This window comes from Cavia porcellus, unplaced genomic scaffold, assembly GCF_034190915.1.
Source record: "Cavia porcellus strain 051 isolate PalLab524CR breed Dunkin Hartley unplaced genomic scaffold, mCavPor4.1 scaffold_26, whole genome shotgun sequence".
Classification (NCBI taxonomy): domain Eukaryota; kingdom Metazoa; phylum Chordata; class Mammalia; order Rodentia; family Caviidae; genus Cavia; species Cavia porcellus.
The window spans coordinates 33,363,889-33,379,463 of record NW_026947509.1 but is presented as its reverse complement, the minus strand read 5'-3'; the positions used below and the strand labels follow the sequence as shown (position 1 = coordinate 33,379,463).

The 15,575-nt window shown below is 52.1% G+C and overlaps 1 protein-coding gene across 2 annotated transcripts in view; it reads left to right on the top strand.

The window, feature by feature from the left end:
* Nucleotides 1-15,575, top strand: part of Inpp5d (inositol polyphosphate-5-phosphatase D) — an 84,784-nt gene that overhangs the window by 56,644 nt on the left and 12,565 nt on the right. For both annotated transcript variants that reach the window (XM_013157665.3, XM_003474408.5), the window contains exons 10-20: nucleotides 2,604-2,710; nucleotides 4,325-4,427; nucleotides 6,413-6,609; nucleotides 6,982-7,099; nucleotides 8,935-9,031; nucleotides 9,731-9,869; nucleotides 10,514-10,622; nucleotides 10,746-10,834; nucleotides 12,358-12,439; nucleotides 13,348-13,437; nucleotides 15,332-15,445. In XM_013157665.3, the coding sequence (XP_013013119.1) occupies nucleotides 2,604-2,710; nucleotides 4,325-4,427; nucleotides 6,413-6,609; nucleotides 6,982-7,099; nucleotides 8,935-9,031; nucleotides 9,731-9,869; nucleotides 10,514-10,622; nucleotides 10,746-10,834; nucleotides 12,358-12,439; nucleotides 13,348-13,437; nucleotides 15,332-15,445 (1,245 nt within the window). The remainder of the gene's footprint in view (nucleotides 1-2,603; nucleotides 2,711-4,324; nucleotides 4,428-6,412; nucleotides 6,610-6,981; nucleotides 7,100-8,934; nucleotides 9,032-9,730; nucleotides 9,870-10,513; nucleotides 10,623-10,745; nucleotides 10,835-12,357; nucleotides 12,440-13,347; nucleotides 13,438-15,331; nucleotides 15,446-15,575) is intronic.

The window sequence follows — 15,575 nt, the reverse complement described above, 5'->3', positions numbered from 1 at the left end:
TTACAAGAGGCGATCCAGGATACAGTGACTCCTGGCAAATGTGAGGTCCTGAGTTCGATTCCCAGTACCACAAACAAAAAAAAAAAAAAGTGACAAGAATGATAGAATATGTGTTTGAAGCAAGCTCGAGGATTTTGAGGGGAATAAATGGCTGTGTCTTTTACAGTGGTTTGTATGTTTTTGAGACAGGGTCTCATTATGCAGTCTAGGCTGGCCTTGAACTCACTATGTAGTCCAGGCTGGTCTCAAACTCAAAACAATCCTCCTGCCAGCCTCTTGAGTGCTGGGATTACAGGCATGAGCCACCATGCCAGCTGTTTTGTTTTTTAATTTAAGCATTCACTGTATTTTTCAATCACCTTATGGATGTGAAAGACAGCTTTCCTTCTTCCCTCTTGAGGTCTGGGCAGAGAAGACAGATTAGCAGGAGAAGGGAATGTAAATGGGTCTTGTGCAGCGCTGTGGAACCCGGAAGTGCTCCTACCCACATAGCAGTGTAACCCGGAAATGCTCCTCTGGAGTGGCACCCCGAGGCTGGTAGGAGCCTGAGTGCTCCAGAGGTGGGCTCAGTGTGATAAGGGAGACTGTGGCAGAAGCAGGCAGGATTTGGGGCTGGTGACTGTGTGCAAATGAAGCACATACTTAGCAGGCCTGGGAGTGCAGATCCCTTTCGTCCTCAGAGACAGACAGGGATGCTCTTGCTTCGAGATACACATCTATAATCCCAGCACTCAGGAGGCTAAGGCAGGAGGATGGTTGCAAGTTCAAGGCCATCCTGGGCTACATAGCAAGGCCCTATCTCAAACAACCAAAACAGTAAAATAAGGGAAGCCCAGGCTGATTCCAGCCCAGCCGCTATGACCTTGGTCTGGTGCTCTTTCCTTGGTCCTCAGTTTACCCTTCTGTTCTTGAGAGAACCGTAGTGTCCCACAGGGCTGTGGTGAGCTGAAAGGGGAAGAGGGTACTACATGTGCCTGGCATCCAGGATGCTCCAGATGGTGGGGGTCGTCCAGGTCATTGTGGGGACTGAATGGAGCAGCAACACGGGGGCACGGATCTCAAGGGTGGGGGCGGGGTCCCTCCAATATTGCTGTGTTTGGCAGGAGAAGTGGGGGTGCTGGCAGTCTGAGCAGGATGTGTGCTGCCTTCAAAAGTCCTTAGAGAGTTTATGCTAAGGTAGTGACCGTGATGGGGATACATATGCTGATAGCCCGACTTGACCTACCCTAGATTTAAAACAGAGGTAAAGAGGTGAAGGTCAGCACTGCACCCTCAGCAGCTCAGACCCTCTGGGGCCCGCGACTCCTTCCTACCCAGCTGGGGAATGCAGCTCCCTGTCCTGACTCCAGTTCTCGAGCAGCAGAATGACTGAAGAGGGCAGGGCTTGGGCCCCCCACACCTGGAATTCCCCACTCTGTGCAGGTTCGGCATCTGCAGGATCCCACTCAGGGTGACCAGTTGTCTGGATGCTTGCTCCTGCTCATAAATCCCAGCACTCCCTCTTTAGCACCTTCCCACATGCTCCACAAAGGCTGGGACGTGGCTCTCTGTAACTGCTAAATTTGCGGGCTAGAATGGTGCTTGGCAAAGAGGAAGTGATGTACAAATGCATACTGATTTGCCTGTTTGCTTTTTTTTTTTTTTTGTCTTTTTGAGACAGGGTCACACTATGCAGTTCAGGCTGGTCTTGGGCTCACTTTGTAGCCCAGACTGGTTCTTCTCGAACTTGCAACAATTCCCTTGCCTCAGCCTCCCAAGTGCTGGGACTACAAGTGTGTGCTACCATGCCTGGCTAGCCTGTTTGGTTTTTAGACAAGGTCTCGATATGGAGCCCAGGCTAACCTTGAGCTCTTGGAGATCCTCCTGCCTCAGTCTCCTGAGTATTGGGATGACCAGAAGGTGCCACCTTGCCTGGCAAGCTTTTAGTTTTATTGATGTGATATGAGGAAAGTGAACCACTTACTGCCCCTGGTGGAATAATCACTCTGATAAGCAGGTTTTCAGATCCTAACGGCAACCAGAATCCTGTAAGCAGATGTCAGGAAAACCAGAAATTCAGCAGGAGGAAACACAGTCTGAGAGTAGAAGACTGGGAACATCCTAGGGCGTCTGATGGGCAGTGTTGTACACCATGTTATAACTTCTTTCCTGCTACTGCTTGGGTGGGATTCCTAGCTCAAGGCTGCAATAGGACACCTCTGTAATGCCAACTACCTGGGAGGCTGAGGCAGGAGGATCGCCTCCAGTTTAAGCCAGCCAGGGCCACATAGTAAGACTCTCAAAAAAACAGCAGTTAGATACCTCTGCTATCGTCACTTCCCTCTGGTGGGCAGCAGTCATGGGAGAACAAAAAAAAGAGGACAGTGGTGTGATTCTGACGACTGGGAGGCAGATAGATAATAAAGCCCATTTACAGGAACCAAAAAACCAAACTCGTAAGAGTGTGGTTGGGAAAACTGAGACACTTGACTCAACCCATGGAACCCGCAAGGGCCCAGGAGCCAATAGCATCAGGTGGGGTGGGTAAGGTTGGGCCGCATCGGAGACTTGGATCTGCTGGCTGAATAGGTGGACAACAAATGACAGATGACCCTTTCCTTTAGTCCTGCAGCTCATCAAGTCCCAGAAGTTTCTGAACAAGTTGATGATTCTGGTGGAAACAGAGAAGGAGAAGACCTTGCGGAAGGAATACATTTTTGCTGATTCGAAAGTAAGTGACAGGGAACAGGGCCCTGAGGGACAGCTGTCTGTTGAGGTTGGTGGTGTCCTGAGTCACCGTTTCACACGTGAGGAAGCTGAGGTTATAGCAGCTGGGCACCCTGCTCTGGGATAGTGGGGATAGGCTCTGACACAGCTCCAGGAGGAGAAGCTGCCATGGGCCTAGGGCACATCCTGGGGTGCTCTGCCACCCAGTCATCCATCTCAGAAGCCCCAACCCTAGCTAGGTGTGGTGGTTCATGCCTGTAATCAGTGGTCTTAGAGGCCGAGGCAGGAGGATCACAAGTTCAAGCCCCATCGTAGCAATTTAATGAGACCCTGTCCAAAATAAGAAAAGGACGGGGATCTGGGGGCTGAATGGGAGGAAGCTCTAGGGGGGACACACTGGCAGGACAGCGGGTGGGGGATGCTATGAAGAACAAGGAAGTAGGGGCCAGGCAGAGGAGTAGAAAGAAAAGTTGCCTTGTTATGTGATGCCCTGGCACAAGGGCATTGATCCAAACCTGATTAGCTCTGCCCATGGCTGTAAGCTCCGGGTGGAGCGGGGGATGAGATACGAAATCATGAGCCATTGCCACCTGCAGTCAGTGTCAACAAAGACTGTCTGCACAGCTTCCTGAACTAGAGCCCTCCGAGGGGACTCAGTGAGAGTTGCAGTTAACAGTTCGAGTCCTATGAAATCGCTGGCTGTGTCCACATGAAGCAGTCAGAGCCCAGTCCTCTTGGATGGCAGGACTCAGGGTTTCCCAGTGATCGTGTCCTGAGAGTAATATGGCTTCTTTGAGCCAGGAAAAAATACCTGAAAATATGGAAGGCGGCTGTGATGGCCTTCACACACTCTTCTTTTTACTTAGCTGCTGTAACTTAAATTTTTTCTTGTATTGCATAAGTCATTGATTCTCACTGATGAAATAGTAACAGATACAAAAAAGCACAAGTTTAAAATAAAAACACCCATGTACCACTAGTTGGCCTTGGGCTATATCTTATCAGATGTCTTCTTTTCTTTTGTCGGTGTTTTGTCCATCCCCCTTCACACACACAGGGTCTTGATAGGTAGTACAGCCTGCCCTGGAACTCACAGCCATCCCTGCCTCAGCCTTCTGAGTGCTGGGATTACAGGCGTGAGCCTCCACATCTCAAATTGATGTTTTGTTAAAATCAAAAATACAGTGATGCCATTCATACCATTTTGTCACATCATTTTTCATATGTGGTGAAGTATTTGTGGCTATCTCTTTTTGACAAGGTGCCTCTGCACACACTCTAATCTCTCTGTCACCCTAGGTTAGGGATGGTCCATCAGGCAGCTACGAATCCCCCTGGGCTGGGCATGAAGCTTGCTCCTCCTGGGGTGCTGTGTGGAGGCTTGGTGAGGGCGGGGTCTTTTGCAGATCCCGATTTTTCTCTTGGAGTCGCCCCTACCCTGGCCATGGTGCAGCTGGGTCAGGAGAAGCTCCTGCTTGCTCTGGGCACATTTGTTTCTAAGCTGTTCTGTAGCCTGCACCGCACACACAGCCCTCAGGGCTGAGTGCTTGGCCAATGCAAAATGCAAAGGTGCAGGCCAGGCTACACTCAGTCTTCTTCTTACCCCTTCCATCCACAGAAGAGAGAAGGGTTCTGCCAGCTCCTGCAGCAGATGAAGAACAAGCACTCAGAGCAGCCGGAGCCCGACATGATCACTATTTTCATCGGCACCTGGAACATGGGTGGGTGCCTGCCCTGCGCCCTGCCTTTGCATCCGTCTTCCTGCTTCCGTGTTCACAGTGCGAGCACTGGGCCTCCTGTCTCCTTGCCCTGACCCCAGCCCATCCTCTTGGCCCCTTTTCTAAGGAAGCCCACCCTTTTCTCAGAGCAGGAAAATCAATTCTGAGACTGTTCTACCCCAAGAGTAGCCAGTCAGTTACCTCCGGATTGGAAGGCTTTAGGTAAAGAATCAGAATATTGAGGTTAAGGGGCTCATTTTTTAGGCAGCACATGAAAAGACAAGGAGAAAGGGGCCCCAGGGCCAGAAGAAGAGGTCTACCCCAGGCTGGGTACATACCTGTAATCCCAGTATTCAGGAGGCTGAAGCAGGAGGATGGCCACAAATTTGAGGCCAGCCTGGGGCACATAGTGAGTTCAAGGCCAGCCTGAACTGCATAGCAATGCCTTGTCTCAGTAACAGATGAACAAAAAAAACAGTCTACCCTTGTTTTATCCAGAAAGAGCCATTGGTAGGTAGATAGAAGATTTCCAGTTACATCTGAATTTTGTATAAAGAACAAGTAAATTTTTAATACTTCCAAATGACTGGGAGTAAATAAATAAATCCAAATGTAACTACTAGTATAGCATATATACTTCCTTATATGCTAATACATTTTATATACTAAATACAGTCATAGCGTGATACTCAACTGCTTGGAAACGTATTGAATGTAATGATACCTTTTGATGCAGATGTTGTCATTTGACACCTGAACTAGAACTGGTCACTGTCAGTGGCCTTGATATTTGCTGCCCTTTCCAGACAAGACAATTTGTTTGGTCCTTGTCACACTGCCAGAGCCAATTAACGACAATTCCCCAAGTACCACTGTAGACAACATGAAAACTAAATATAAAGTATGCCGAGGATTTAGTAAAAGTACTTAGCTAGAAATAGATACTGAAGATGTGCTAAGTGGACAGATAGATAGATGGATAGATAGGCAGATAGAAAATAAATAGATAGGGGCTGGGGATTTAGCTCAGTGGCATAAACGCCTGCCTTGCAAGCACGTGTTGGGGAGTTTGATGCCCAGTACCGATTAAAAAATAAAAAGAAAGAAGATAGATAGATAGATAGATAGATAGATAGATAGATAGGCTGACTATATGTGTTACACCAATGTAGGAGTAAGTATTCAGCTAGGAATAAGCAAGCAGGAAGAAGACGCCCAGCCCTAACCCTAAGCAGCGGTTGCAGGGCAGACCTACCTGGACAGCCTCCCAATGGTCTGCCTCTGTGTGGGGCAGCCAGGCCACTCCAGTCCCCGCCCAACAGTCACCAGCAGAGCCCTAGAGGAAGGGAGGGGCAGCAGAAATTGGGCCAGCTTCCCAGAGAGAAGACAGGAGTCTCAGTGAGTCTCAGAGACACAGACCCTGTCCTGCAAGTCATCTGCCTTCTGGTCCTGAACTTGCCCAACCAAAGTTGGATGTTCAGGGGCCACGGTAGTGTTGAGGTTGCTTAGGGCTCCTGGGTCCTTATCTGCCCTGTTCAGAGCCTCTAATGCTTCGGACACTCTGCTGGTTTCCCTCGGGACTCACCGTCACAGCTCATGCATGTGATTGGGACCTCTGTGAGCAGGGGGTCCCTGTGCTAAGATGTGGGAGGAGCTGCCTGGAGCCTTGCTGCATGTGAGCAGGGTGGAAGGGGTTCCCCTAGTGGTCGGGGTTCCCCTAGTGGTCTCCTGCCGCTACAGTTAGTCCAAGGCCAACCTGAACTACATAGCCAGACCAGTCTTCAATAAAAAAGTAAATAAAGTAAAAGAAACTTTTCTGAGTTCTGACCCCGACAACTGGCACCCTGGGTGTTACTGGCACTTAGATGTCCATCTAGGGCCCTTGCCTAAATGGCTTCAGGTGACTGAGTTGTCCCCTCCCTACCCTGCCCCTGCCTGTTTCCCTGACCAGCCTCTGACTCACGTGGTGTTGGGTTTTGCTGTTGAAGGTAACGCCCCCCCTCCCAAGAAGATCACGTCCTGGTTTCTCTCCAAGGGGCAGGGAAAGACACGGGACGACTCCGCTGACTACATCCCGCACGACATCTACGTGATTGGCACTCAGGAGGACCCTCTGGGGGAGAAGGAGTGGCTGGAGATTCTCAGACACTCCCTGCGAGAAGTAACCAGCATGAATTTTAAACCGGTGAGCAGCTGCCCTCACCCAGGGAGCACCCCGGAGCCCAGGGTGGGCTCAGCCTGGCAACTCCGATTCAGAAGACATTTGGGGTCTCAGTGGTCCCCCAGTGCCAGAGCCAGAAAGATGTACCCAGGGCCACAGTTGGAAATTTATAGGGCCCTCGGACTGCTGCCAAAAACCACCCAGTCCCCCTCAACCCCAGCTCTGCTGGTCAGAGCCCATGTTTACTTCCTGGGTGCAGCGTCCACCCCAGGTCTCACTGCTGGCATCCACAGAGTCACCCCAAAGGCTAAGGATTAGAGATGGGGCACGCCACCCCCAGGAACCAGGGCTGGGCACATCGCCGAGCCTTGGGTTCCCACACGGCACCTCCCGCAGATTGCTGTCCACACACTCTGGAACATCCGCATCGTGGTGCTGGCCAAGCCTGAGCACGAGAACCGAATCAGCCATATCTGCACCGACAACGTGAAAACGGGCATCGCCAACACCCTGGGTGAGTGGGTAGGGAACCACGTCCTTCCCACCTGGGATGCACCCCTGGGCCGCTGGTCCCTGAGGCTGGAGCAGTTAGGGATCTGGTTCTGACTCGCTGAGCCTCACTGGCCCAGGCTCCCAGTCCAGCAGGCTCCCAGGTAGCACTGAGGGAAACAAAAGGGCCAGGGGCTTGCTTTGCATAGCAAGCACCCAGACTAAGGTAGGCAGCCTTGCTGGAAGGGGCAGGTTGCAGGCTTACTGACCGCACACTGTGGCTAAGAGCTGCCACGATCAACACAGAAGAATGAACAGGGAGACTTCCCAGCAGGGTTGGCACTGTTCAGAGGGTGCAGCTGCCACCTCAGTCTAGGTCCCAGCTCTCCCAGACCAGAGGTAGAAGTAAGGTCCCCAGTTCTAAGTCTTGGGGCTCCAACGAGGATGAAAAAAGGCAGAAGACTGCATGGGCATCAGGGTGTGTGCCTCCATATGGATGTGTGTGAGTGTGGGGTATGGGCGTGCAAGTCTGTGTAAGAGTGTGTAAGTGCATACTTATGGGGGCTGACATCGAATGTGTGTGTGTTCTTGTGAATCTGTATGAATGTGTGCTTCTGGGTATGTCAGTCTGCTGGGTGAGTGTGAGTCCTCGTATGTGTGTCTGTGGATGTGGAGGTGCCACGAGTGTTCGGGGACACACCCAGGGCTGCGGGTGGAGTCCAGGGCAAAGCCAGCGGTTTTAGCAGGGTGGAGTGGGGCAGGCCAGTCCTGGAGATAACAGGAAGCTCCATGATTGCTGCAATCTTGCGGCCTGCAAACCTCCCACTGGCCATGTTGCACTCTTATGTGCCGGGCCCTCCTGCTTGGGGTGGTGTGGGCCATGGGAATCCCCTCCTTGGTGTCCTGGGGCAGACCCAGGGCGGGAAGCGCTCAGAATTCTCCTTACAAAGCCACACTGCGCTCCCTCCACTGGGCCCCACCTCTGGCCGGTGCCCAGCTCTGGTTCCAGCACCACAGGCCATGGCAGGCTGGACACAGCAGTTACGGAGTGGAAGGGAACCTGTTCTCTGGCTCCACCCGTGGCCCGAAAGCAAACTGGAAGGAAGATGCTTTGCGGTGTAAGCACCACAGCAGAGAGGTCAGGGTGCGGCTCCGCTGGGCCAGTGGGGGCCGAGATGCTAGGGCGGGGAGGGGTGGTGGCCTGATACTTAGCCTGGGAACCCTGTGTGGCCTGCAGCCGCCGAGTTAAGCAAACCATATTCTCAGATTCTGCCTGGCTTGAAATCACAGGGAGCACAGGGGTCAGCAAACTGCAAAAGATGCATGGTGACTCTAGTGGCCCTCAGGGCTGTGCAGGCTCTAAATACCCACCTCTGGTTTGGCCCGAAAGCAGCTTCCAGGGACACTGCCAAGACCCTGGGGCAGAACACGATTCTTATCAATCTTGTACCTGAACACAGGTCCAACATTAACTTTCTTCCGATGTTATTTCCCTGACAACTTAAAGATGTAAAACCCACTTCCAGGCAATAGCTGGCCTGTTCACACACCTTTCCGGAACCTCGTCTCCAATGGCTCACATATATCTCCTCCCAGCAAGCAGCCGGTTGGCCCAGGGAACACACTTTGAGAACCACTATGTAGCATAGCCCAAAATGTAGGGAAGAAAAAGTGTGCCCTGGGTGTGGGTCTTTGGTCAGTTGGGAGAAGCCCAAGGTTGCTGGCTGTTCACCTGTCACCTGTCACCACAAGGGACCTGGTTGCTATCTCTGGCCTCCTTCTACCTTGCATTTTCCACAGCTGGCCACCGGCCTAGTGTGCCTGCTGGATGTTCTTATTCTCTTTTTTCTCCCCTCTTAGGGAACAAGGGAGCAGTGGGAGTGTCGTTCATGTTCAATGGGACCTCACTGGGGTTTGTCAACAGCCACCTGACCTCCGGAAGTGAGAAGAAGCTCAGGTAACCCCCTCCTCCCCGAGGGCTGGGTTCAACCCCTGCCGCTGATGGCTCCCTCTCCAGATCCATCCATATCCACCCCCCAGCATAGGCCTTCCAGGTGACATGAGGCCCTTCAGGGCTCTTCCTGGGCTCAGCACAGACAACTGCAGCTCTGGGGGGACCTCAGTGTGGAGGACTCTTGTTTGGAGGACAGAGGAGATGTCTGTGTCCTTTGCCCGCTGGATACTAACTACCACTCCTTTCTCTGTGGCCACCTCAGCCAGGCTCGCTCAGATACAACCCATCAGGCCTGCCAGGCACGCAGGTGGCCTTGGAGAATTGCCACTGTTCCGATGAGCTTGGCATTGACCTTTTGAGCCCCCAGCCTGGCCTTGAAGCCCATTTGTATCCCCCCCGCCCCGCCCATCCACATGCCCACTTCGACAGGCTGGTGATCTGATCCCCAGCGACCCACCCCCTTCACCCCGTCCCTTTTTATTTTGAGACAGGGTCTCACTGTGTAGCTCAGTCTGGCCTTGAACTCCCTATGTAGCCAAGGCTAGCCTTGAACTCACAGTGATCCCCTGCCTCAGCCTCCTGAGTGCTTGGATCACATGCATGCGCCAGCACATCTGGCTCCCCATACCTCTTTTGACTTCCTGTCCGGTGGGGTGGGAATCAGTGACCTGCATGCGAGATGACACTTTATCCTTCAATTAGGAGAAACCAAAACTACATGAACATCCTCCGGTTCCTGGCCCTGGGAGACAGAAAACTGAGTTCCTTTAATATCACTCACCGCTTCACCCACCTCTTCTGGCTTGGGGATCTCAACTACCGTGTGGACCTGCCCACCTGGGTAAGCAGCCTCCGCCTGGGGCTGGAGGGTGGCAGGGACAGGGCAGCTGGTCGTGAAGATGCATGAGTTCCTCTGGCTCAGCATGCAGCCTCAGCCTTTCTTTGTGGTCCCCATGACTGTGATGGCCACCCCACCTTACGGTCACTGTGACCTCAGGTCACCCAGCCTGCATGCCGGGTCCAGAAAAGGCAGCTCTGTGCCCGAGTCTTCAAGGCTGATGTCCACAGATTAAGGAGCCGACCCAGGCTGAACTGCCCGCTTCATGAAGTGTTAATAAAAAGGAGATTGTGCTGAGCACGGTGGTGCATGCCTGACATCCGCCTGATCTGGGAGGCTGAGGCAGGATCCACAGTTCAAGCCTAGCCTGGGCAACTTAGTGACCTCGCAAGCTTCTGGCTCAGAAGGCTGGGGATATAGCTCAGTGCAGTGGCCCTGGGTTTAATTCTCAGTGCTGGAAAGAACAAGAAAAGGTATGAAGTCAGTGCCAGAATAAAAAGTCCATATGCAAGTGTGGCCTTGCCAGGGACTTGATTGGTTGGGATGCTCCCCAGAGCATCCCCAGTTAGATACATGAGTCCCAGAGACTAGCAACCCAGTCCCCAGAGGCAGGCTGAGGGGTGCTCACTGGGGTGTCCTGGCTGCAGGAGGCGGAAGCCATCATCCAGAAGATCCGGCAGCAGCAGTATGCCGACCTGCTGGCCCACGACCAGCTGCTCACCGAGCGCAAGGAGCAGAGAGTTTTCCTGCACTTTGGTGAGAGTCTCTTCGCGCCCCTGCCCCTGCCCTGTCCCCTCCGTGTCCTTGCTGGGGGAGGCCCGGGGCCTGCAGAGCAGAGAAACTCAGGGGTCAACACTAAGATCCCCATCTCTGTTTCAGAGGAGGAAGAAATCACATTTGCGCCCACCTACCGATTTGAAAGACTGACTCGGGACAAATATGCATACACGAAGCAGAAAGCGACAGGGGTGAGTCCTCCCCCGCCCCCTAGGTTCCCGGCTGCCTGAACTACTGGGCAGCAAAAGAGAAAGAGGAAGGGAAAAAGGTCATGTGTTAATTTGTGTCACAGCAAGAACGGGACAAGCAATTTAAACACTGAAAAGAGCTGAACCAGCCGGCTCGGGGAGGCTGAAGCAGGAGGATCAACATGAGTTGGAGTCTGGGCTGAGCTACATAGTGAATTCAAGGCAGCCTGAACCACATAGGTAGACGCTGTCTCTAAAAACCAAAACTAATAATAATAATAACAATAGAGCTGAACTAATGACCCCTGGGGTTTAAATCTGTCCAGATACTAAGGTTCTAAGAGGATATTATTATTTTTACAACTAGGTTCTGAAACCTATTTTTTTTCAAATCCATTTTACTTCAAGGATAAAAAAAAGAAAAAAAAACTACAACAAAATTTCAAAACACGTCAATCAAGGGCAACATTGGTACATGCATTGTGTGTTGTCATCCCTGTCTGCAGTCAATTGTCCAAACAATACCAGCCCAGTTCTCTTCAGTGATCTCAGAGAAATCAGTAGTGTCACTATCGTAACTATTTTTACATACATATACATATGTGAAACCCATTTTTGACAAATAAAACTAACAACAAACACAAAAACCCAAGGCCCTGTCATCAAACATATTTTGCTAAATTCCCAAGTTAGTCAGCATTAATTAAACAGATTTCTTCCATGTAAGTCTTAGGAGAGCCTTTACGGGCTTCGGCGCACTGTGGTTCTCGATATCTTAGGTGGTCACTCGTGTCAGGGAGCAGAGTTTGGGGGAAGATGCTGTAAAACAGTTACTTGTTCATTCCCTGCGAGGCCTCCTGATGGCCTGCAGTGGGTTAGGCACTCCCCAAGGTGACAGGATCAGAGCTGAAGGACCTACCTGTCCCAAGCAGTTTGTGGGTAAGAAAGACAAGGCAGGAGATGGGAAGTGACTACGGTGACCGGGAAGGGCTGGGCAGCTTCTTGAGATGCCGTGGAGGGCAGCCTGGGTTTCTGTGGGCTGCCATGATGGCGGAGGGCCTGGCAAATTTTGCATGGAAGGGGCAGATGCCACCTTCCAGAGCCCAACCCAGGGAGGCCAGCCCAGGGCAGGGGACTGAGAGGCAGAGGAATGGGATGGTGGGGGACCCAGGGCCACTTGAAGCCAGGAGCGGTGGAGAAAACGAGAGAAAAGAGGATTGTGGAAAGATCTGGCTGCCATTAACAAAAACCTGGATCGGCAGGCAGCACTGGGCCACAGGGGTAAGAGAAAGCTTCTTTCCAGACATACTGATAGTGCGACATCAGTGGAGAATCTCAGGGAACACAGCCAGAAAGTGGCTGAAATATGAGACTGGCATTAAAATAGCAGAGTCGGGTGGATTTGGGGATTTGGGAGTTCCTGCTCTTTTTTTTTTTTCTCTTTCATTTTTTTTCCCTCTTTTTTCTTACTGAGTAAAAAGAAAACAGTAGCAGACCCTTCTCTTCCCTGTGACTTTGCTTTGCAGATGAAGTACAACCTGCCCTCCTGGTGCGACCGAGTCCTCTGGAAGTCCTACCCCCTGGTGCATGTGGTGTGCCAGTCCTACGGTGAGTCCCAGCCTGGTGTGCGACAGCAACACCAAACTGGGGGCCTCCATATGCCCATCTAGAAGATGGGCACGCTCTCTCAACCTTGAATCAGATGACCTGAAAGCTGTGGGTGGCCTCTATCCCAGAACCCTCTGGGCATGCAACCCCCTCCTTCCTAGCCTCAGCAGGTTCAGGCACACAAACACCCCCTACCATTTCCTGCCAGCTCTCTGCCTTCACCAGCCACCCCTTGGGAGACCTCAGTGGGCTGGGCTCCCAGAACTGCTCCAGAGTGAGGAACAACGAAGCAGGTGTCCCACCTCAGGCCCAGTGTGCGGAGGGGCTGCTGTGTGTTCTGCCAGGCTTGGCAGGAAGGGGAGGTAGAAAAGATGGGAGAGTTCTCTAGTGACACTGAGGGTGCAGTAGGTTTAATAAGTCATGGCTGGAGGAGGAGGAGGAAGTTGGGAAAGAAAAGGCAATGGAGAGCTGGATGTAGTGGTACATGCACTCGGGAGGCTGAGGCAGAAGGATCTTTGTGAGTTCGAGACCAGTCTGGGATACAAAGTGAGCTCAAGGCCAGCATGAACTGCATAGAGACCCTGTCTCAAAAAGAGAGAGAGAAAAAAGGCAGTGGGGTTCCAGAGTTTGGGGAGGTGGGGTGAGCCAGGGACCTGGGTCTTATGGCTATGAACACAGCCAGGTGTAGCAGCTTTCTGTATGATGCCCTACACTGGAACCCAGGGCCCCAAAGCACCAACCACTGCCTGTCCTAACTCCCAGGCCCTGGACCCTCCCAGGTGACAGCACTTGAGAGGGGAGCCCTGACCCAGGAGCCCCAGGCCTGCCTTTCCAGTCTCAGGTTCCTGGCTGCTGGTGTCACCTGTCCACGGCTTGACTGCAGGCCCACTCTCCTCCCTCCCCTGCAGGCAGTACCAGTGACATCATGACGAGTGATCACAGCCCTGTGTTTGCCACGTTTGAGGCAGGGGTCACCTCCCAGTTCGTCTCCAAGAACGGTAAGCGGTGGCCAAGCCCAGGGCCACTGGCCTGTTGGTCTCCGGGTACAGGGCCCATGTCTCCAGTTCAGGCGGGGGAGTCTTCCTGCTCTGTAGGGATCAGATTCTGACCTGTCGCAAACTCAGCTACAGGCAAGGCAATCCTTGGGTCGGGGATCGGGAGCTGGGGGTTAGGGATGATCATTGCTTAGTGACGCTTTTGTTCTAATGTGTTTTACACTGATCTCTTTTGGGAAGGCAAGTACTTTAGTTTTCCCTTTAATAGTGTGGTATGCTTTAGGCAATTACATTTATGCTTCCAAAGTGTGTCTATTTAAAGAAAACATTAAGTAGACATTAGTGTAAATGTGTGGTGCTGGAGATGTTAGAAATTGTGGAAATCCGGGTGTGGGTGGCTGAGTCTTGGAAAACACTAGATTTTTGTTTGTTTTCAGTTTTTCGGGATGTGTGTTTATGTGTGTGTTTGGTTTGTGACAGGGTCTTGCTATGCAGTTTAGGCTGGCCTTGAACTCACTGCATAGTCTAGGCTGGCCTTGAATTCTCAGTGATCCTCCTGCCTCAGCCTCCCATGTGCTGGGGTCACAGGTGTGCACCAGCACACCAGTTGCAAAAACACTAGATTTGCAATCAGTCTTTCAAGTTTTGCAGCCCAGCCCTGGTCATCAAGCCAGGGGCTGGGCAGTTCCTGTCATGCACCCATCTCGCCCACAGCCTTGGTAACCAGGGCTGTCTTGTCACCTCCTATACTCATCCCTACATCTGTGCAGCAGACAGTTTGGGTTCATTTAGGAAGGCTGCAGGTGGGGAGCCCAAATCCAGCCAGAGAGAGGTGTCTCACTGTCCTTTGTGTCCTGAGGGATACCGGTGAGGCTGGGACACTGTCTTTCCAGGGTGTTCTTCCCCCCAACTGTCGGGTCTGATGTCCACAGCCCTGACAACATGCCCTTTCTTCACCCTATTTTGACATTGCTCCAAGATTGTATTGCCTTTGTAGCTTCTGCTACTGCCTTTCCAGAACTTTCTAGAACTTTCCAGAACCTTCCAGAAACTAACCTTTAGTTTCTTTCTCATCCCTGCCTCCCCATTTCCCCTTTCTCTGAATTCCTACAGCCCTCTGTGGGATTCCCCTTGTCACCTCCTCCTGCCACTGGTGACAGTGTTATCCATTTCAGGCTCAAAGATCTGATCCATTGGATGGAGCTTGGATTGAGCATCTAACTAAGGGAGGCTGGAAATGAAAGATTTGTTCTTGCTCCCAAATGGCTCAGAATTTACAGGAAAGGAAAGAATGTTTAAAGCCAGCTTAAGGACAATCAAAATTCATAGTCACAAATTAATTATGCAATTACCAGTGACAGGTCAGAGAACGGGACGAGGACTGGGGTCACTGCACTTCAGGGAGAAAGAGCAGGTGGAAATCATGTGTAGTCACACACGGTTGTGATCCTAGTACTCAGGAAGTTGAGGCAGGAGGATCCCTGCAGTTTGAGTTCAAAGCCAGCTCTCAAAAAAAAAAAAAAAAAAAACTAAAACAAAGCAAAACAACAAAAAAAGCAACGTAACAGATTGGGACAATCAACATGTGAGCCATTGCACCAGCTCTTTGTCGGACCTGCTTTGACAAAGGGGCAAGCTATGCAGTGAGGCTGAGGGGTTGTCCAAAGGCACAGAGCTTTGGGGACAGCACTGAGAGTAGCTCTTGGCTCCTCAAGCTCTGTTCTCTGTGCTCAGCTCCTGGGTAGCCAGCACAGAACTGAGCAGAGAAGCTGTTGCCACCATCAGGATGCCCAAGGCAGACTTCCTCCCGGATTCATTCCTTCCTGAGACCCTTGGAGAGGGGCTGACGGGAAACCCTGGCACACTGCAGCTGAACCTCTGTTCCCACCTGCTGCAGGCCCCGGGACCGGGGACAGCCAAGGGCAGATCGAGTTCCTGGCGTGCTACGCCACCCTGAAGACAAAGTCCCAGACCAAGTTCTACCTGGAGTTCCATTCCAGCTGCCTGGAGAGTGAGTCGGGGGCTGCCTTCGGGTGGGGTGGGCAGGACCCGGCGGCCCAGTGCAGCCCCATTTCTCCTCTGTCCGGAAGGACTCACAGATGCCCTTGGGGCCAGAGGAGTGGAGTAGCCACGATGACCGG